This window comes from Pseudopodoces humilis, chromosome 3, assembly GCF_049639895.1.
Source record: "Pseudopodoces humilis isolate 2021_Gansu_Grassland_sample_001 chromosome 3, ASM4963989v1, whole genome shotgun sequence".
NCBI lineage: Eukaryota > Metazoa > Chordata > Aves > Passeriformes > Paridae > Pseudopodoces > Pseudopodoces humilis.
The window spans coordinates 53,738,280-53,762,007 of NC_142202.1; the positions used below are offsets into that span (position 1 = coordinate 53,738,280).

The 23,728-nt window shown below is 35.6% G+C and overlaps 1 protein-coding gene across 5 annotated transcripts in view; it reads right to left on the bottom strand.

Annotated features, from left to right (window-relative positions):
- ZDHHC14 (zDHHC palmitoyltransferase 14) overlaps nt 1–23,728 on the bottom strand; it is a 92,844-nt gene that overhangs the window by 4,805 nt on the left and 64,311 nt on the right. For 4 of the 5 annotated variants that reach the window (XM_014263564.2, XM_014263565.2, XM_005518424.3 and 1 more), the window contains 5 exons: nt 16,249–16,386; nt 12,558–12,606; nt 8,811–8,913; nt 6,970–7,079; nt 4,442–4,544 (listed from right to left, as the gene is read on the bottom strand). In XM_014263564.2, the coding sequence (XP_014119039.1) occupies nt 4,442–4,544; nt 6,970–7,079; nt 8,811–8,913; nt 12,558–12,606; nt 16,249–16,386 (503 nt within the window). Of the gene's footprint in view, nt 1–4,441; nt 4,545–6,969; nt 7,080–8,810; nt 8,914–12,557; nt 12,607–15,636; nt 15,665–16,248; nt 16,387–23,728 lie in introns of all 5 variants that reach the window. The other variant, XM_088052563.1, reaches the window with a different exon arrangement.

The following is a 23,728-nucleotide window of genomic DNA, read 5'->3' on the forward strand; positions in this document are numbered from 1 at the left end:
AAATAAATCTAGTTCATGTGCTCTGACACTGCTCTGAGATGTGAATAAAAATGCAGTAAACATGCTCTATCAAAAGAACTACTCCTAAAACATATCTTAACCAAAAGCCAAATGCTGAAATTTACTTACTTGCATGTGCCTGTAACCCATTTTAGCCATGAAGTAAAATGTATTAATGAAAAACCTCTATCAACCTTGACTGTGGTAATGTTGACTTGGTAAGAGTCCTGAGTTCTGTTTTGGGCATCTGGGAAGTACATCAGTAAATATACAAGGAAATACATCACAAAACTCGGTCCTTGCCAATTCTGTTATTGTCATGATAGAAATACTTACTCCTAATAATGAAAATATGAAAAGCAAAGGAAAAAGTACACCAGGATGGTCAGAGTTAATGTTCCCTGAGTCAGCTGGATCTGTTTCCAGATCAGTAACAGAAATACTTAAGCGAACATGTAGGACAGGACTTTCCTGCACTTATCACTGGTAATAAATGTTGTGCATGCACTAGAGTTCCTACAGTTTTCAGTAGTACATATATGTAAGACAACACTTTAAAGAATTTGCATCTTGAAATTCTTGACTGAAAGGAAATGGAGAACTAGAAACAAGATAATTTGGTACACACAGAGCTACCTATACACTGAGGAAGAGATGTCTAGGAATGCAGGAATACAAGAACATTTCTTAAAAACAAGGAAATAAACCTGTCCTGACACAGTCAAACAGAAACAAAGTCTATCACTTTATAGGGGATTAGAGAATTCCTAGAGACATAAAAGTGAATATAAACCAAACTAATTCCTCAAAAAACTTCATGGAGTGAGACAGATTCTGTGTTTCCTCCTAATGGATTACTAAAGAATAAAATACCCTATATCAAATCCCAAGAATCAACTCCAGCTTTTAAGGTAAAATTAAGTATTACAGTGGTCCAGACCCAAGTATTAGTAACTGATGAGTTTACGGGTAAATAAGAACATTTTTCAGAACACAAAGAAAATAAACTTTAAAATGCAAGAGAAAGAATAAATTACAGAGAAAAATATTATTTCATAATGGGTGAGATACTGTGCTTCATACAAAAAAAATTCTTGAGAATAAGGAAATTACTTGGGTAATCAAACTAATGATGAGCTCATAAAAATAATCAGCAATAAAATGCAATAGAGAAATACTTTGGAAATTACCAGATCTACATATTATGAGCTCCAAGTCACCATGCTTTTCATGTGGATAAGGATATTAAGAAGTTGGCTAATGAATTTACCAGACTAATTTCAAATTATATTGGAAAATAAATTAAAAACACTGGGAATGCACCAGGAAAATAACTGTATGTGCTTCCAGCCTTCATGGAAGTAAATATGGATTCAGCTTTTGTTAAAACAAGGTAGATACGACAGAGAGAACATGAGAAAAACTTCTATAAAGTTCTAAACTTCTAAAACTCTTGTATAAAGATCTAGAAAAAAACCAAAATCACAGGATGGGTCTACCAAGCGCTGATTATAGCTACAACTCTGACTTTCTGAGATTGTGACAAATTGGGTCACTACCACAAGTAGGGTAGATTCAGTATGAAATATTCATAGTCTCAGAGGCAAAATTACTATGAAAGCTGTTAAATAAAAAAGAGTGCCCCACAAATGGTATCCTGAATAAGAGATAATGTATTGTACTGAAAACCAGTGTCTGGCAACTTTACTTTTACTTAGCCTGATATTTATTTTGAAGTTAACTGCAAAACTAAGGCTATGCTAAAAGATTCATTAAAATAAATGAAAACAGAGTATTATACTAAGCAACCCATAGAGATTTAATGAGGGACACGAGACTTGTTGGGTGAAGCACAAGAATTCTATTTAGAAAGCCACAAGTCACTGACTCATGTAAGGAGCTGCTGAGGGAGCTGGGGTTGTTTAGCTGGAAGATGAGGCTCAGAGGAGACCTCATTGCACTCTACAACTCCCTGAAAGGAGGTTTTAGCCAGGTGAGGGTTGGGCTCTTCTCCCAGGCAACTAGTGACAGGACAAGGGGACAATGCCTTAAGCTGCGGCAAGGGAGGTTTAGGTCGGACATTTGGAAGAAGTTCTTCACAGATGGGGTGATTGGGCATTGGAATGGGCTGCCCAGGGAGCTGGTGGAGTCACCATCCCTAGAGGTCTTTAAGAAAAGACTGGATGTGGCACTTAATGCCATGGTCTAGTTGAAAAGGTGGTGTTTGGTCATAGGCTGGACTTGATTTCAAAGGTCTTTTCCAACCCATATTCTGCAAAAGATTCAATGGAAGAAAGGGAAATGAAAGAGGGAAGGAATAAGAAAAGACAAGTGTGAGAGAATATGTTAATTTAAATATTTATTTTATGTCAATGGTGAGGAGAGATAGTTTAGTGCACTGTGGATTAAGCAGGCTAACATCTAGACATGAAGACCTGATGTAAAACATTCTGCAATAAAATCAAGAGAGACATACCACAAAGGTGTAATCAAATGCACTTCAGACTCCTAGTAATTTTTTGTACTCAAAAGCAGTAAGCTTGCTAAAATAGTATAAACATCTCTGATGATGTATAAATGGCCAAACTTCTGCCATTTGAAACGTACTATGGTCTACAGCTATGATCTACACATGCTCCTTTAAGTCAAGGAATTTTACTTTGTCTGTCTTTATCTGAAGGCATAATAATACCAGCTCCTGTACCAGATATAGCCCCTTCAACAGGAAAGGGAAAATAGTGTTAGAGAGACGGGTAAACTAAGCTGGCCTTTAGCAGTTTACAACAAAACTCAAGGGAGAAATTTTAATGCTGATAGCCAGAATCCTTAGAAACCAATTGGTCTTGGATACAGACCAAGAGAAAAGATGCCCTGAGAAAAATGGCATTACAATCTTCAAAAATATTCCTTTAAACCAAACAAGACATACTACATTTTTCAAGCGTCTTCTAAGAGGAGACTTTTCCCAGCTCATGCGGTATGGTATTCTAGGATATAAGAAGAAATCTTTGAAGAATTTGTGTAATTAGAAGTATTACTCTCTAAAATTGTAACAACTACCTGTTTGACTTAAAATAATACCATAACAGATTTCTCCATTTCTAGAGACAAACTTAGTCAATTTTCTACCAAACTGGCAAAGATTTTCTCATTAATATCTAGGAATAATGATAGTGTCTAAATTCTTGCAATGATAAGACAATTTAATGCCATGGACACATTGTGGGTTTATGATCCTCACAAATAAGAAGCCTTGACAGTGTCAGAAAGTTTGGGTAATCCCTGAAAGACCTCAGCCCATTTCATCTGCTTTATATTTTTTTTTTTTAACTCCCTTTTCTCTCTCCAGAATTATAATATTTTGAGTAAAATTTACATAGAGCATTACCTTGTTCTGCTCAACTGCACCTCAGAAGATTCAGACTTAATACCATGTCTCTAATACATTTTCTTATTAAGGAGACTAACAAATCTATTTAATCCTCAAAACATTAAGTAAAACCAGTTTAGGAACTACATTAGGAACTCATACAAAACTTTTATATGAGTTTATCAGTGACACTAAAACTAATCTGTCTGGGAAGAGTGTGTCTTCTTTTGTTCAAAAGAAAGGTTGAACTATGTCAGAAGGCCTCGTGGCTTCCTCTTTTTTGGCAGAGGGAGGGTATCCGTAACTCACGACTTCTTTGACAAAGTATTAGAACCCACATACTGTGAAGATATGTGGACAGCAATTCAGAAACAGGCACATATGCAAGATGGTTGCCTTCAGAAAAAGATCTCTTTCCAGTTATTCTCTTCTTCTTGGCACTGGAAATCCAATCTTCCATTATGATAGCCAATGCTACCAACAAAAAACCCAAATACTATTGGCACAGTTTCAAAGATGTTTAAAAAACATTTGTTGTAACAATCCAGTTGCCATTTTTTGTTCAGGTTCAGTGTCCTCCTGCTCTTTCTTCAAAATATTTCTCCCCTTTGAAACTCCTCTTTGTTCATCTTTGCTTTTTAAAATACATTAGTCTATGCAAAATCACAGGGTATAAGCAAAGAAGAAAATAGAGTATGAAGAAAGTGCCACACAAAATAACAATTAGATGGAAAATGATGAACCAGGGTAAGTCCATGATACTTGAATATTCCAGTTCAAAACACAGTAGGTGTCAACAGCAAAAGTCAAAATGCCAGTATATTCAATAATTCAACAGCGTAGAAAAGACTCTTTTTTTTAGAATCCACAAGCAATAACTATTACGCTGTGTGAAATGCACATTAAAAAGAGCCTTGGATTTTGTTTTTTTCTTTACTGTTATTAAACAACTGATTCCACCCAGTGTGCCAGCTGTATCCAGTTAGTTATTACTTGATTAGTTCACATGAAAGTGGAGAAGAAAAACATTCACAGGGATCTTGATGAACAACACTATGGGATGATTCCTACCATGTTGCTCTGAGATTGTGTGGCCCCGTACATGGTAATGCCATTTGATGGTCCTGCTAATTGCGGTGTATCTGGCTGTATAAATCCTCTTCTGTCAATTAAGCTGCAGAATAATCACAATAAAGGAGAAGTATTAGAGACATTGCTGGTCAGTAACTATCTCCTCTCAGTAAAAAGAAATAAAAAGTTTCATCATACAACAGACCTTAATACCTGTCCAATAGATTCTAATGTCCCCTTTTAGTCAAATTAAGTACTAGACTTCATTTTCTACTCATCAGTAAGGTACTTGTTCTTTGTGATACTGCCTGTGACAATCACATGTACTGCTACTTTTTGATTCTTATCACATACAGTAGACTTAGAAGCTTACCAGCAGATACCACAAAACCAAAGAATTTCAAACCACAGGTGAAAAGACAAATGACAAAACTCATTAGGGCACTTTGATATAGTAACTCTTTTAATGTTTTTTTGGGTTTTTTTTACCAGTTTCTAAATCTAAATTGAAACTACTTAATAAAAAAATTTAGGAAGAACGAAGAAAAGTTCATCTTTCTTTCTGACAGACAACTTAACTTGCCAGGTGTTCCAACTACTTAACACTGCTTCTAGTGTTCCACTGTGCTAACCAAAGTGATGCAATCATAAAGTGTCTTATTTCTAAGAAAATGCTTTGTGGAGAAATTACTAAATGTAAGTAAAAAAATCTGTGTAAGATTATACACAAATTACATAGAATGAAATAATCCAACCCAGTTAAAGATTAAAGATGTTTAAAGAAGTTATATGATTTGTTGCACCAAAATACTGGTTAAACCTATGTGGAAACTCAAGGCCCAAACTTTGAAATTAAGATTTGAAAGTAAATGTTGAGGACATGTAAAATACATTCTGAATTTGCTAGTGTAGGTTTAAAAATGATAAATGATCTTTAACAGAAGTGAGAAAAGTTTTGATTATTTACACATCCTCTCTTCATCAGCTTTCCATGGTCAAAGGCACTTGAACATTTTGAATTTTGAGCTGAAATTGCTGGTAAGTCACTTTTCCAGAATTTAAGGAAAAAACTTGATATTTAGTGACTTGGGACACAGCAGCGATTAAAAGAAGCAAGCTTATAATTTACATGTTACAGTCAGTATATTTTTCCCTGTGGTCACAAAATACCTCCCTGCAGAACCTCTCCATGTACATGTCAATGTCTAAGTAAGTAATGCTGCTACATGGAATTTAGGAAAAAATGCACAAACTCTGCTAAAACACAGGAGCCAGTACCAGTCTGGTCCAACTGTCTGTTGCTACTTTTATCAGGCTAATAGACTATTCCATATACTGAGAAACATGATATAGTTTTAATAAAGATTTCCACTTGGAGTCAAAAGAATTTGAAGCATGGCATTGAGCTTTCATGTCCCGTACTTTTATCAAAAGCAAAATTCTAGAATTAAAAGGTTGGCTTCAGGCAACATCCATACAGGCAGGAAGCAGAGACAGAGCTATTCACTCTCACCAGGGGTAACCCCATATGTGGAAATCTCTATTCTGTTGTTTCCTCTCCAGGACAAGATGTCAGTCTCCCCTGTTGAACTTTGGCTGCTTGTAGAACCACCTCTGACATTACTGACAGCAAAGCCAGAAACCCCACTCCAGTTAAACACCTGAACCACTGGGACATAAATTAATTTACTTTCTTTCTTCTTGTTCAGATTTAAAACTTCGCAATTCCAGGCAAAGCAAAATACACCAACCAAGGAGTGGGCCATAAAATTATCTACAAGTTTTTCTACCCCTTTCTACAGTGAAACTGGGCCTCTACTGTGTATGTAGTACATGAATTGCCTAATCACTGAGCACTGGAATAAGAAAAGAATTAAGTTTTTCTGGCTGCCAGTTATATTTCTCTAGTCTCAGCTCTGTACTACATTTTCTTCAAGCTGAAAAAATATCTCCAACATCAAATTTCCAAAGGTGAAAATATATTCAGCAAAACATAATCCATGACACGTTCTTTGGAATTGCTTTGGTGTAAGACCACCAAAATGAGTTTAATTTACATATGTTAACAGTATTAAAGAAAACAAAAGCAAAACTATCTCTTTAAATAAAACATTTCAGTGAAAAGACAAAAATTGACAATTATCAAGCTAGCTGTAGATTTAAGGTTCCTCAACTCATGTCACATTTGTTAGATATGTAAGTCTCATAAACTTCCAGGCTGACCTTCATGCAACAACTAACTACTAGAAATCTTTTATTGCTGTAAGCTATTAACTGCAGTGGTGAAAGTTCAAACAACAAAGCTTATTTTCATTTCAGATACAATTTTACAGGATTTGATCACTAACTCAGTTTGATTTAACCAGTTTACTAACTTATCTCTTTACCACTGAAGAAAAACTTAAAGCTTCTAACAGACTCTAATCCAAAACCTTCATTTTGTTGAGTAAACTCAATCAAAAAGAATACTTTTTTCATTAATAATCACATGGCTTCATTTATGCCAACAATACTTTTGATACTCTTACCTTGGAGAGAGGGGCCCACAGAGAGCAGCACAGCAATTAGTAAAGATGTTGCCATAACTGTAGGGATTATAGTTTTCTTTACCTCTTTTATTTGACCATGATCCTTTAATCTGAAGAGATATGAACAACATGCATCACATGTAATACAATACAGAAAATGGCTGTGAGAAATTAAGGTTACAACATGCTACTTGCAGAAGAGACCACAGAAAATCCATAATGACGCTTTCCAAACAATTTAAGAGTTTTGGGTTGTTATGAAGGCTGGACCCTATGAGCAAATGCTTTACCTCCATAGATGTAGACAACCCACAATCTCAAGAGATCAATATATTCAAAGCAGGAATTTCAGCATCTAAAGATAATGGTCCAAGTTCAATTTTACAAATATTATAGCATGTTTTACAGAAGAGGCTCAATTGCAAAATATTATTAAAGCCAGCAATCAAGCACTTATTTTCCATACTCTTGGGTAAGTTTTCAAGCTGCACAATATCACACAACATTATCTTCCCTAAAGTTCCCAAATGGTTCTAAAATATTGTAAAGCAAATGCAGGCATTGCTACCTTTTACTGCATATTACATTTTCCCTTAGCTAGTTTGCTTTTCTGCTTGTGAGATACTTGAGAGCCTGCATAAAATGTCTTGCTGTATTCAATTGGGAATTTATGTTTTAAATTAAATTACTAAACAGTTTACTTGATATTCAGATGTGTTCCACAGCTGCAGTTCCCAGCTATCTTTCAACAATCCAGAAGAGACATTTGTTTGAGGGAAGTGGGTGGAAGCACACTAAGTCCATCTAGAGAGACAACCTTGGTGCAAACCTAATAACTGAGGAATAACTGAGTATCTCATCTGTCTTATTAACAAAGTAGATTCCTTCCAAGTCAGGCTACTTGCTCTGATATTTGTTGCTGAGGCACAATTCATTTTGACCCTGCTTGGGAAGTGTTTTTCTGGTTGATTGCTATTTACTGTAAGATTTGTAATTTTAACTGTGACCTTAAACAATAACAAAACATATTTGACAATACTGAAGAGGCTACTTTTATATCTACCAGATACCTATGAAAAAGGTACAAAAAGAAAATTACAATAAAATAACTTAAAGCTTGCAGCACTTTCTTAGATCACTTATTAAATTTAAATCACGTATTAAATTTCCAAAACCTTTCTATAGCTGCCTAGCTAATTTTATTTTCTCCTTTCATTCATTACACATTTCTCCTTTTAGTTAGGGAAGGACACATGAAGACTCTACATACAGTTAAACATAATTCAACACCAAAACAAAGGAATCCTAGATGCAAAATAGATGGCTGTAGAAATGAGAAAGTTGACCTTTAAATTAATGATGTACTCCTTGCCAGAGGCTTTGGACCTCAGAATGGCAAAGAAGTTTCAGAGGTAAGATAAAATAAAAGATAAAATTTTTCTTTAGAGAATTCAACACATTTTTCAAGTTTTACAGTAAGCAATTTTTGAGTTAAAGAATATTTACCACTCCCAGTGAACAGGAGATACTTGACAAGTTCTTGTTAATTTTCTACTGTATAAAAATACTTGTTTATCTCCTCCCTCCTTTATTTTCCTGTTTCAAGACAGAAATCCTATGTATGTAAGCCATAATGGACATACTATGTATATAGTATGTCTATCTTCAAACCACAACAAATATAGTCAAGATTTCATCTCACCTTTTGAATCAAGCATGACCATATTACTTTCCTTCTTTCCTACAGAGGTATTCACAAATGATGCAGACATGTCTGACTTGAGAAAAACCTTCTCATTGCTATTTAGAAATACATATGTAGAAATATACTACAAACTTACATCTTCATTTGTTGTTTGATTGGAGCTGATCAAATACGTATGAAAACCTGAGAGGCCAACAATGGACCATACTGAGAAAAAACACACCACAGCTTCCAGCACAGTAATTAAAAGTCAAGGAAATAAATGCAAATGGGGAAAAAAATCCAGTAACAAGTAGTTAAAATCACAAAATCCAGGGTAGTCCACAAGTCCTTTGAGATCTCTGGAGTACTACAAAAGGGTCAGCCAAAAATAAACTCTAGGCATCTGCCTGGCCCAGACACACCAAGCACTGTGAGGAGTGTGTGTCCAGCCAGCACATTTGGTATGAGGTGCAATGTATAGGGCTGCACACCCCAGATACACGGATGGGACCTCGTGGAGTGCTCTCATTTGTGACTTACAGGCAACAGTACAGGGACATGTCCAGCAGGAGCACCCTCACGTCCAAGGGAGCAGCAAAGGTGTGCAAGTGGATTGGTGTACTAGGAAAAACAGTCAGCACTCAGCATTGTACACTTACTACACTTTATATAATTCCTTTAACTCTAGAAGAGTCATCATCTCAGAAGAAAGACAATAAAGTTGCTTCTAAACTTTACAGAATCAAGCTTAAAGAGAAACTTCTCGAATTTTTTGTAGAAGTCTCCCTTCTATAGCTTTTATTTATTTATTTACACAAAATAGCCATGAATTCAGAATATATCTGCTTTAAGAATGCTATTTTCTATAATACTTCAATATTTTTGGTTTGTTTTCTTTTAGGGAATACAAACCAACAGAAGAAAAGGCTTGGTTCCCAGAAAAATACATAAAATTCATGACTAGGAACAAAATGATGAGAAAAGAATAGGATAAAAATAATCTGTATATTAACCATATCAACCTTTAGTGAAGTCAGTTTCCAAGACAACGCCAACTCAAAATTTTCCAGAACAAGGACACAGCCTTAGAACACAGAAAAAACGCTCTTATCACTGAACCTATCAATAGAAGAAAAAAATTACAGCTCCTCACCATTACACACAGACATAGCCTGGAAACAGTATGGATGGACATAAATACTTGCAATAAAAAAATCCTAACATTAGTTAAAACTGTAGAGTTTTGTGTTGCAGAGCTACTCACCCCTAATGAACTGGGAGATACCTGAAGTATCTGTGTCATCTTCCCTAGAACCTATTTCAATCAGAGTGATTTAAAGCAAGGAAAGAGCCATTTGCATTCTGAGCAGATCTGCTCCAAAAGCAGCAGGATAACCAAAGGGCACTGCTGAGCAGTATGTTCACTATTCTCTGCCTCTCATTTCCTCCTCAGGCTGTGTGAACTCAAACCAACACAAGACAGAAACTCTGACTCTCTGCAACAGCCACATCTAAAGCAAGGAGTACAATCAATAATGGGTAAGGAAACAGACAGTTGGCAGAGGGTTCCAGAATGTGTAAAAGAAGGAAACAGCCCAAAACATCACGCACAATACAAACTGGGCTTTGAAAGAGTAAAAATAGTAAGGAAGGCTGCAGACAAGCACTGTTGGATAGAATCTACACACCAGGAAGAAGGTTCACCGGGTCAGAAAAGAACCTTAGAGGAAAAAGAGCTCTCTGGAACCTGAACATATCACTAACAGGATGTTCCTCACCACAATCATACTCAAAAGGGCACTGAAAAGTGAGTTTCTCCCTCCATGCGGTAATTCTTACTGGGGGAAAAAAAAAGAAAAGAAAAAGGGGGAATTCCTTTCAGTTCAAGACCTCTTTCAGTTCCACACAGGAAGAGATGTTTTTCAGTTCCCCAAAACAACTTTCAGTTTCCAAAAACAACTCGAGAACAGCAGGGGTTGTTTATGTCAAATAAAACAGAATCCACTAATTCAACCCAAGTCCATTAACTGTAAAACAAACACAAAAAAGCAATATATTCTCAAAAAAGTATAACCTTCTGGCATATTATGGTATAGTATCTTACTAGAATCATACAGTATAATTTTCCCTTAGTATTTCACACAGACAGGGCTGTTAGCAAGATTGAAATGGCCATGTTCTCTGTGCCTGAACTGACTGGCTCCAAAGCAGCATTCCCAATACTTTTTGGACAATTTAAGTTTTTACTGTTATTAATTGTAACCAAGCTTTTAAATTATCCAACATATCACTAACAAACCATGCATTTCTGCAAGATGCGCTACTGAGCGTTTTAAAGCAGCACATCTCTGAACACAAATTATGAATTTTCAGGCCATTTTTCTAGTACAAAAATCCTCAAATGCATAAGCAATTACCTTTTGATTTAAAGACAATTGAAAGCTATTCTCAGTTTGAAAATAGTTTGAAAGAATTATCTTTTGTAAGAATTGACTGTAATTGTTTTAATTGGAAGCTACTGTTAGGCTATTTAGAACTGTTTGTGCTTTTTAAAATTATTTGAGAAAAAAAATCTGAACATGGCTTTGCTTAAAAAGGGAGTTTACAGCTCAGTGATTCTACCTGAAGACAAGCACACGAAAAATGTATCTGTGGAATTTGGCACTTGGAAAAATTACCTGGAAAGAGGTCTCTATGCACAACTATGAATGACAGTTTTTCTTCCTGCCTTTGTGTGGAAAAGCAAACTGTGTGAGGCACAATGGACAAATGGGGAAGAATTCTTTTTATAGTGTCTTTGTGAGAGGCAAAAACTGTTTATTCAGACAGGAACCATTCAAAACACATACATAAACAATGGGAAGCTTACTCTCAGTAGACCAGCAGTTTCATCAGTTTCCCATTTTTTCATGATGTTAGCTGCTTTCTGACTGCATTCTCACTGAGCAGAAAATATACAGAAGGTTCCAATGAAGTGATAAAAAGTGCATGGAGCATTTACAGAATAGAACCACAGAATGGCTTGGGTTGGAAGGGACCTAAAAGGTAACATAGTTCCAACACTTCTGCCGTGAGCAGGGACACCTTCCACTAGACCAGGTTGTTCAGAGCACCATCCAGCCTGGCCGTGAACATTTCCAGAGACGGGGCATCAATCAAATCTCTGGGTTAGCTGTTCACGTGTCTCACCAATCTCATGTCAGAAACTTTATTATGGCAAATTTTTACCCACTCTCTTCCAGCTTAAAATCTTGTTCTGTCACTACAGGCTGTGCTAAGAAGTCTTTCTGGTTTTCTTATGGGACTTCTTTATATGCTGACAGATCACAATGAGATCTCCCCAGAGTCATGTCTTTTCTGGGTTGAACAACAATAGTAGTCCCTGTGTATACAATTTACACACTGCTATGTAACTTAACACAAGTTGCTACTTGAAAACGGCTTCTCTAAAAACAAAAAGAATAGTTTCAGAAATTGATTTCTTCAAGGAAAGTATGTTGTTTCTTTTGTTCTGAAATCTACTTTTTCTATCCCTGGAAAGAATCATTTGGATACCTTCAGTCGTAAAAGCAAAACAATTCTTGAATATTTTTAGTGAAACCACAGCATGTGTATAGTGCAAAATTCATTTATGAATTCCATCACAAAATATGCTTCATATGGAACATGGAAACTGCAGATCTTTGTCAAGAGTACTGCTCTACAAAACATGGTGAATAAAAAACACTCCAGGCTATTCCTACCTCCAACATGTGGTAAGAAATCCTGTTGTGCAGGAAGTGATGAAATCTTTAACTGATAAAGTCTAAAAGCATACATTCAACAACAGCAAGGAACCAAGCAAAACCACCTCACATGTTATTTTGCAACAAAATCTACAATATGTTTCAGAAAAGGATATCTTGCGGGACTGTCCTTCAGAGCATTGAGGAACCCTGTTTGTTGAGAACCTGTAGAAATAGAACCCAAAATTACCAGCCAAGTAAGAAACTGAACTATGGGCTGTTTTTACTATAGCTAAAACAATTAACATTTGAAGATAACCAAATAATCATAGAATAGATTCACTAATATGAATCTGAGAATATGTTGCTCAGCAGCAACAACATCAAAAAAGCCCTTGAGCACCTTATCAGGTTTAGCATCTGCAGGATATTTTCCCAGTCATACCAAATTGATGCACACATACTTTCCCACGAAAAAGATTTCTGACTACCCCTGTTCTTTTCAGACCTAATATGGAAACAAAAAAAAAAATATAACCTCCTCTTTCATTTTGAAACACTATTCTTCAAAGTAACTTTTTGACTTGGAAAGTTTATTTTATAAACTCAGATTCCCAACTTTCCATCCTTTGTTTTGGAAGCAAAGCTCTCTTGATTATAATTCTGCTCCTACTGCACCTACACAGAAGATTTTTCTAATAGGTTACTGTTGCCTCTGGGCAAATAAAAGACAATCTAGTAGCTGAAAAGAGCTCAAAAGAAGCATGAGCCCATCAACTAGAAATGCAGAAGCATGCAAAGTAAAAAAGCATTTGGGTTCCATAACCATGAGATATTAATAACAAAGGGTGATTTGACAATTTGCTGATTGCAACAAGTGAATTTTATGTAGAAACTGACTTAATGTGACATAGTTACAGGCACACAGTTTGAACTTTACTGTATAACATAAATGATTTAAATTCATCAGGCTGAAAGTTTTCCCCACAGCAAAAATTTTCCACTTAGCTTAATTCATCTGAAGATCTGTATAGGGAGAAGAATCTTGTCTTGACAAGAATAAATAAATATACGTATAATTCTCTAGACCTATCTCGTCAATTTTACTGTTTATTGTTACAAGTGGGAAGTTACTTACCTTGTATTTCTGAGCCTTTTCAGACTCTTATAATTGGTTCTCAGTCTCAAGGTACAAGACTAAAGGAACTTTCCCTGCCTTCTGACTATTTTTAGCATCCTTAATGGCAATGGCAGCAGATAGCTGTGATGCCTATACCCTACTGCTGGGTCCCACTCTTCCAAGCAGTGCCCAAAACATCAGAAGGTGAAGGCTTCACTGCAACAAGCAGTTGAAATACTGATGCCTCTAACAGAGACTAGTAACTGTAAAGACAGGTATTACTACTGAAAATGTGCTCAACTTGGGGAGAGGGAAGAAAATGTTTCAAGACAGTACCTTCAGATTTAAAAATTAGTTTTATTATCTTCAATAATGTTACGTGCACATATTCTTAAACCTAGAAAGAACAAACTTCCAACATATGCCTCAGAAGGCCACAGAAAACAAAAAGACTTGTCTTATATCTCATCACAACTTAGGTCCACCAAAATTTATAAAATGCCAGATTGCAAAATGTATTATAAAAATATACAAACTTTAAAAATTTGTCAAAATCAAGAGGCATTAAAATAATTTTGCCAGGACTTATGTATGACTTTGAAATATTTTAGGAAGGTCATAGTCTAAGGTCTAAAAACTAATCCCTCCTTAAGCCACACTAACAAAATGCTGTCTATGCCAAGAGCAAAGGTTCAGATTAAGTAACTGAGAATCCTGCTTGACAGTTAGCATCAGCTAAAGAACTGAAGAGCTACAAAACAGAACACAAATTGTTAAGTGGTAATTATCAGAAAGGTGGACAGGAGGACTTCTAGAGGTATGGTAGGCACAAAGACAATGGATTGATAAGAAAACCTTATTTGTATAGAACTCTTTTGGAAACTGTCAAGACTATAGCAGACAAATTTGAAAGTTAGACTTAAAGCTCCAGTATATCAATTAAACATCAAGGAACTAATCACATTTCATACCTCCTCCCATTGCCCTTGAGGATTGACCAATCTTTAGAGCTTAAATATGTTTTTCTTAAGTAGATGAACCTCCATGGCAAGAATATTTTGCAGCTGACAGGTAATTGAGCATTTAACATTTACTATATATAAATTCAACATTTACTATACATAATCTATAACACCTACACAATGCTTAAGTGTTTCTCAACCATGCAGAGGCACAATTAATTACTCCATTCTTTGTCTAAATCATACTCAAGAGTTAGGTAGGGACACTGAAAATTTAAAATCCACTACATAAACCTACTTAACATGAAAAAATGAAATACTGATGTTATATTGATAACTCATATACTGAAAACTAAAGAAAAAGCACTGAAGTCCTTGTGAAATGAAGGTAGGTTAGTGTAAAAAATAGCTTTATGTTGTCAGAGTAGGAATGTTTTCAACTACTGAATACCAGCAAAGATTCAAGAAAAAACATGTCTTCTTAAATGTAAAAGGTGTCTATGTATATGCTCATGTATGCTCAGATAAATAACAAGCACTTAAGTATTAATGGCAAGTGTTCTTTTTCTAATAGTTTTCCCTTTTTAAACTATATATATGTCCTATCTCTGCTTTTTTCAACTGGTATTAGAAATGCAGTATCTGGTAGTGTGAACAAGCTGCTCATTCAGACTCCCTCAAAATTATATATCCCATTTCTAGCCTCTCAGCACTTGCATCACAGTTTTGTGAAGAAAAAGTCAGAGCAGGAATTCTGCTCTTTAAAATACAACTTTTCTCTGCATGTTGTAAACAATTTTGGAAATTGAGCACAATCTGACATATTTTTTTCAGTAAAACATTTTCTGAATATATTATTATCAAGTTAACTTTATAAATGTGTTATATACTGAAATTATTATTTCTCTCAGGTTTCTGTTGCACTATAGAACACAAAGCAATAAACACATCACATCTCCAAAGTGGTTAAAGAAACACTCTTTAAGGCAATATCCTATGTAATTAGTGAAAAATATAGAACGCTCTTCTAGTGATAGTGGGTTAAAAAAACCTAACATACAAAAGGTATTTAAAGACAAGTCATGTAACCTGTTACAAATGTCACCATCATCATCATATAGGAGCCAGAAAAATTAGTCAGGGGTATGAAAAAAAAAAAAAAAAAGACAGTACCCAAAAGAATTCTGGCCTCAAACTCAACCTAGAATACAAATAAAATCAGTTTCAGTAATATTTCTGATTCACTCTGTTATGAATTGGTTATTTATGAATTGGTTATTCTCAGAATGTCTATGCAAATGAAAATAGCGTGTTAAAATAGGGTTGAGAATGGTGTAAAGCTAAACAGCAAACTATAAAATGTATAGTAATCTAGTATTACTAATTCTAGTAATTTACCTCTGTCTGGATGGCAAGTGACCCATGCTTACAGTTAAAAAAGCACATGGAAGTTCTTTAGGTAAATGATACTACCTATTTACTTAAACATACAGTGATTGTGATGCTTTCCCAATAAATCATCCATAAAAGTACCAAAAAAAATTAAAAAATAAATAAAAATAAAAAAATTAAGACTGCGTTAAGGTAAAGCCAGTGCCAGGCCAATGACTACTATGAACAGTGCCTACTATAGACCAGAATGGGACTCACTAGGGATTGTGAAGCTTCAGAGAAAAGGTAAATAAACAAATAAATAAATAAATAAACCCTGAATGATCAAAATATTAACTTAAAAAACTCAAGCAAATGGCTACATACGTAATCTGATTTCATCAGCATACTTACGAAGGATGACGTGGGTGATAACGAATGCAAATATAAAGACTGTCAGAAAGGACAGAGATAAAATAAACATATAAAAAAATCTGTAGTTTCTTTTCCCCACACAGTTGCCTACCCAGGGACAGTGGTGATCAAACCGTTCTGAAATGAGAGGCAGAAGAAAAAAAAATGGAAAACAATTAATAAAATGCTGTTTATTTGAAAAAATGCTCTCTGAATACTATATTAAAACTCATGATTTAACTGGCATTTGCAAAGTAGCCACAGAGAAGTTCTTATTTAGAAAGTAACAAAAAATAGAAAAGAAAAAAAGGAGTACTTGAATGAAACCTTACAGTTTTTAAAGAAATCAAAGCATGGCTGAGGTGAATTCCTGTTGAACTAACAGCCTTACTGTGACAAATTGTGCAGTCAGACCAGCAAACATGTATTTATCCATTGTCACATGGAGCATTAGCAACTCAGTTGTATTTGAGTTTTTCAAAACAAGGTGGGTTTTTTCCCCTTCAGTGCATCTTTGACTCAAAATTGGAATTTCTGAGGTTCTTTCCTTTACATCTGTCATGATCACACCTCTGACTTATGCCATATCATCCATCCATTATGGAGCATGAAATATTTGCACCTTCCCACTTCCTTTTATTGCTTCACTCAAGATATTCTTCATTCTAGACAACCTATTTTTCCACTTGGAGTTGGTGCTGTCATACAAGATCATTAAAAATAGCAAAATCATTCACATCCAACATTTTTCAAATGTTAAAATTTAAACACATGGTATAAAGACTGGTAGATGTAATCTGCATGCTCTGTTAACTCTTTGCACTATAGGTTCTGTGTCTGAACTCGTTCATGAGATAGGAAAAGGCCAGGGTGGATCAGAAACAAGCGTCCCCAATATGGGGGAAATGCCTCAGTGCTGAGAAGCAGCAGAAGGCATGGTTTACTCTGCTTCTCCCCAGGCAGCCTGGATCCACCCTCCATGTCCCAATATGCTTGGTAATGGAAACAGCTATTGCCAGGAAACAAACTTGCATTTCCTAACTTTACTTTGGACAGATTACACTGAGAGAATTTTAAGTTTTTTTAAAATCAAACCCAAGATCATAAGACAGATGCATTCATGCTCTTTCTTTTACTCTCTGATCCTTGTCCAAATCCTGGTTTGTTTTCTGTGACTTTTATGCCTCCACTGACGTACTATCAAACTATTTGTAATTCCACAGGAAAGGCAAGCTATAAATCCGAAGTCCTTTAAGCCCTGTGATAGAAAGGTACATCTGACCAAGTACACCAGCTTATTTTAGTTATGGATTTATGTTAAAGGCCTACATTAGAGGTTTTTCTTGAAGGATTTGTTTAGTATAATCTTCATGTAAAAAAAGTAAAAACCACATGTACAACGGATTTCTGAGTCCACCAGAAATCTGTTTTTTTTTTTTTTTCTAAATGGTTTTGCATGACAGCTGTTTGGACCACATGTTTCTTCCATAAATCTGTTTCAAATTCCAACAGGGCTATTCAAGGTGAAGTTACTGAACTTTCTTAGGATAAGGCTTCAGAATACTTTGAGTGAGTACTGCTAAGAATACCAAGAACTAAACACTCTGGGTAGGTGATACTACCTCTTCTCAGTGCAATACAGTTGTATTCCCAAAATAAACTGATATTGCTTTTTAAAAGTGCTTGTCTTTAAATCTGTACTTCTGAATGAGCCTTCATATTCTGATAAACACTCAATTTAAATTAATTCATACATACAACTCATAAGCAAACAACACCACAAAGAAGCACAGCTCAGCTACAGAGCCGTTTTGAAAAGCAGAATCCTAGGGTATTTTTGTACCCTACTGCTGAAAAAATACATTACGTGTCTTGCAAGATGAATTCTGTATATACAGATTCATTCTCTTCTATGCTGACACAGCAGAAAATGAATTATATTGACATAAAGCTGCATCTAGCCATGACACAACATTTAGATAAATGCAGACATCTACTTGATGGATTCAGATAAATGCAGACAAAAACGTGCACATACACACAACCCATCTATCTATAAACTCATGTTCCTATACATACACATACTCCGTACTGAAGACTGACTTGGTGTTTTTAACCTATTTGTCAGTCCTCTTCAATTTCCATCTTCAAATTTTCCTGGTGAACTGAAAGGCTCTGCTTTCTCAATAAATACCTTACTGATCATTGTGAAGCTGAGTAACTACCTAAGATATTTACAAAGGAGGAATGGACCAAAAATGCCGGATATAAAAAACAATACTACAGTATTAAACTGGAATCAACTCTAATGAAAAAGGAGGCATATTAAAAGGTTTACATGAATCTCATGATAAATAAATTTGGTCTCATTTTTCTCAGTCAGAAAATAGAAAGGCATGTGATGTGCCACAACACAGTATATTAAAAGGCAAGACATTATTCTACTCAGCAGAACACAAATATGTAAATGCAATTTAAAGATAACAGCCTTACAGCTTGTGAGCTGCTCTGCTTAGTTATTAATGCAAGAGAAAACTGCCAGCCCTCACAAAATGAAGAGACAAATGCTAAGCAGAAACTTCTAATGCTGTAAAGAAATATAAAATCTATTAAACGTGGAGCTGTTTCCTCTTCCTTAGAAAAACACACAACCTAATAAGTATTAATGAAGAAGTAACACAATGTCTTAAAGCTCACCTCCAGCATTCCAGATGCCTGACAACTGAACAATCAATGATTTTGTAAAGGAAGATCTATCTGACATCTCCACTTGGACAATGTTGTCAGCAAAATTAAGACAATTTCATTGAGAAATGAAGAACTACTGATGCTGAGAAAAACTGGAATTCCACCCCTCATGAACTTAAAATGCAGAGCAAAGAGAAACACAATTTCTTGTTGTGAAGAACAGACTGTTAAGAGGTGACGACTGCAGTTCTGGATAGTTAACATACTATTGTATTCAAACAAACATTTGTGGCAAGGTTAATGTAAAAATATTTGAGGCAAACACAGACAATTAAAACATTGGTAGTATAAACTCCTGCTAATATAAGTGTATTAGAACTTGTAATGAAGGAAGAAGCTGAAGCACTCTATGGATAGAAACATTGTGATATATCATCCTCCTACACCCAAATTTAAAGAAAAGCAGCAAGACATTTGCCTTCTTGATGTTACAGCTGTATCTTGTATCTACCTAATCAAGAACTACTGATAGAACAGATGGTCCAGTTTCTACCATTTCAGCATTTCTGTGAAGTCTTCTGCCTGTGTGTTCATGGCTCTCCATTCTTAGGCCAAGCCTAGTGTTCGTTTTACCCTGCAGGGAGCAGATTGACAGTGCCAGATGAACCTAAAACTATGGCTTGCTTTTGCCTATTCTCCTCAGATCACCTCATCAGACAAACACCAAGGCTGGCCCAAGTGAAGCACTGGGAACACACTGTCAGAGAAGGGGTGAAGTAACACCTTCAGAAGCAGCTAAGTGTAAATTCAGCCCAGCTATGACATCAATCTTACTACAGGTTAGCAGCTATCACAACTGCAGCAGAAATCCAGTTTTGATTAATTTTTCGGGATCTGAGAGCAAAACCTGAAGCAAACAAAAAAAGACTGAAAAAGAATGTGTGAATAGTGTACAAAGTAAAGCATCAATGAAAAGAGGAGATGAGTAAATGGAGACTAAAAATGCTGCTGTACAAGTCACAGAAAACCAAAGAGGTAAGAAATTTCAGGAACTGTCAGTAACAAAGACTATTTCATTACTCTTTCCCAGGTGATCAGCATCTTTGAATTTAAATAATAACTTCTGAGGATAGCCAGTACCCCCATAACTAAATCCAAAGGATGAGGCTTCCCAAGATAATTGAGCCAATCTAAAACCTTAGTAGCAGTGAAAGAGATGGTCATATGCTGCCTTGCCTGCCATTTCATCCCACTTCCTTGTTTCATTGTGTAAGCGGATGATGAATCAGGTCAGTTCCTTGGACTGACAGGAAAGAAGAAAAAGGAATTATTTTGCTCATTGATGAGTGAGAAAAACTGACTTACCAATGGCTCTGTGTGTGTGTGTGTGTGTGTGTGTGTGTGTTACCAAATGCTCTGTGAACAGGCACAGAAAAGAATCATGGAAATAAGGAAAAAAAAAATAAGAGGATGCCATTCAAATCCCTTTGGAAGCAGCAAGCTGTCAGCATGACTCAGTGGTCTCATTAACACTCACCCAAATGCTCTGATTAACATGCACCTAAAAATCTATGCTAACTGGATGACAGAAAAACATTATACTTTGTACTTTAGACATTCCTATTTTTTTACCTTACCTGAAATACTTGTATTTAAAACTTGCATAAGAAACATTAACTGTTGGATATCTCAGACAAAAAAAAACCTGAGAACATTTCCCATTTTACTAAGCCATGGTCTTTCACATGCAGTGTTTCCTTCAGAAGCCACACCAAAGCATGTTCCTTGCTGCTCAGAACCAAAGAGTCAAATCTCTACTTTTCCACAGCACAGCATGTAGACTCCTAAATACTTAAATGTTCTGCTTCCATTTTTCAGTCATTACACTCCAGGAAATCATGCACAAAATGACCCAAATGCTTTCCTTCCTTCTTCAAAACATTTCATGAAAGCCTAATAATTTACAAGGAATGCAGAAGCATTTTTAAATGGAACATTTGCAGGACAGTTTGGCCCTTCAGTTTGCAGCATTTATTGTTTCCCTTTTTCTTTGCTCAGCTGGATCACTGCACACCAGCATATATTTTCTAAAGCTCAATGTAAAGGCAGGACTCAAAGACAAGAAGTCCACAGGTGCAGAAATATCTAGGTCATGTTACCAGTGAGCACAAGTTAGAATTCGCTTGGTAATTTTTCCACCCTGTGCAAGTGAAGCATTGTAGGGCAAAGACACAAACCTAAGCCATTCCCTGAATGTTTCTTTTTATTTAAAACATGCAAACCTGTATCCCATGACTGGAAAGAGTCAAGAGCCCACTGTGCAAATCCCGCCTCAGTAAGAAGTCACATTACAGCTCCATCAGTTGGGCCAGGATTACTCAAAATTACTTTGGATAGTAGCAGTAGTACAACACAGGACTACAATACCCATTGTCAAGGAGTCACACTGAGTAATTATGTAGAGAGACTGACACATCTGCACTTATTTATAATGATGACAATTAAAGCTTTTTGAAGGACTATGATGTCATGATATGACCACATCTATTCAGGCTTCTTGACTTGACATTTTGTATGACAAACAGTACTTTCAGAATTTGATTGCTCTTGAAAAGAAAACAAATGAGGATTTTAGAAGTCCACACAGAAATATATTTTATTACAAAAAGTATTTATTTTCTTCTAAGACACACCAGTCCAATCCCAACAGCTGAAAGTGATGCACACATGCACAAAAGCAAATATAACAGTTACATTAAGTCCTTTACAGTCAGTTCAAAATGTCTAATAATTTAACATACCAAAAATTTATATCCAATAATTATAACATATTCATAAAAACTGTCCTTAGCTCTGATATTCAGTTTCACCAATTGAAATCATCACTCCTAAGAAAATTATTTATTTAATAATATTTAAAAAAACATGCCCACTGATGGGATTTGCCACCAAATGGCAACAGCAATCAAATACTTGCATCAATTTAACTTACACACCATTCACCTGCCTGACAGTTGTTCCCCTGACAATAACTTTGCTGTTACTTTTGTGGAATGAAATTTGAGTAAAAATTTAAATAAAAAAGCAGAGAATAACAAAAGATCAATTGCAAGTTACATTTATATGCACACTGGTGTTATTTTAGAACATCTGTTATGGACAATGCACAATGGATCCTTTAAATCACTGAGCTTCAATGTTTTCATACACCAACTCCAAATCAAAAGCCCCATGAAAACCAAACAGAGAGAAAGCATCTTCTGGCCTCATGCTAACATTTGGGAAATACTTACCAAAAGTTTGCTCCAAATTACACTCTGGACACTAATCTCTATAAGGTGGTGCAAACTGAAACAGTAATGTAACACCAGGAAAGATGGGGCTCTATTAATGAAATAAGTTAATAATGTGCATGGGTATCTACAACAAAAAGTCAATCAGAAAAACAAACACAAGTGCTACTTAACATGTGTTTCACTTTCATGACTGTTTAAAGTGTTCCAGACAGCTAAGCTATTTGGGTGGGGTTTTAAGAAAATAAGTTGCAATGACAACTTTTTGCATGCTAATCAACTTCAATGCTTGCAGACTATTGCTATTCACAAAAAGAAAATAAACATGCTTAATTTTTAAAATAAAAATAGCAATTGATTTATTAGGAAAACATCCAGCCATTGCCCTAGGATAGCTCATAGTAATTAAACTGTATTGTCACATAGATCACTTCACTGCACCCTCCAATAATAAACGTTGACTAATTAACAAACTCTTTTGACTGTATGCACATTAATGGTGACATTTTCAAAGGCAGCAGCAGAAGTTTAGAATGGCTGCTCTTTGAGAGGTACAAAGAGTGCACAGTGAAGTATCTCACTGCTTAACAATATCTCATTAGGTACCCATTCGAGTACATACCCAGATGAGTGCCTGCCACAGACCCAACTGTGGGGGAAGGGATTTTAAAACCCCCATATTTGTCCATAGAGAAAGCATAGTATCCTTACCAAGTAACAGCATTCACAAGGTTTATGGATGAATTTCTCTCTTTTCCACAGGAAAGCATATTTTTTTACATGCTTCCATTGTGGTCTTTTACTGAATTTGAGTTTTCTAACCCTTCTGCAAATTGTTACTGCACTGAATGTAAATAAGTGTTTATTTTCTTAGGTTCTTAATTTTAACTAGTAATTTCTCTTTTTCATTTTTACTCTGACACCTTGAGATTTACAACATCATTTACACAGTCAGATGTTCTGATCATCTCTGCATTTTTTCATATGCAGACCAGTGTGTAAGCCACAACCTCTCTTAAGTAACCTATAATACGATTTTCTTTTATAAAGAGACTGACATATTTTGCAGTCCTCTGGCTTAGGATTTAGAAGCCCTGACACATATGCCACGCTCCCTGAATTTCCAAAGTACATCTAATTATATAAGTGGCACAATCATAAGTAATATATCACTTCTGTGAGTGCTGGTGAGTACTCCCATTTGGCAGCTTCTTGTTCTACCTTTTTGGAGCACCGAAACAAAAACAGTCCAAGCCACTTCTCACCTGTAAAAACTGGGAAAAATGCATAAGAGAAGAAAGAAAAAAGAAAAGAATGGTCATAGCAGCCAAATTTGTGCTTAAAACTGTTCAGCAAAAGAGTCATTTGAAGACAACTGGAGCTAAGGTTTAACAGGTTCAAAATGAAGTGAAAATTATACTCTATTCACTGCAGGAAATGTAAGGAAAGAAATAAGCAAAGGCCATGAAAATGAAGTGAAGGCAAGAAAGGAAATAATA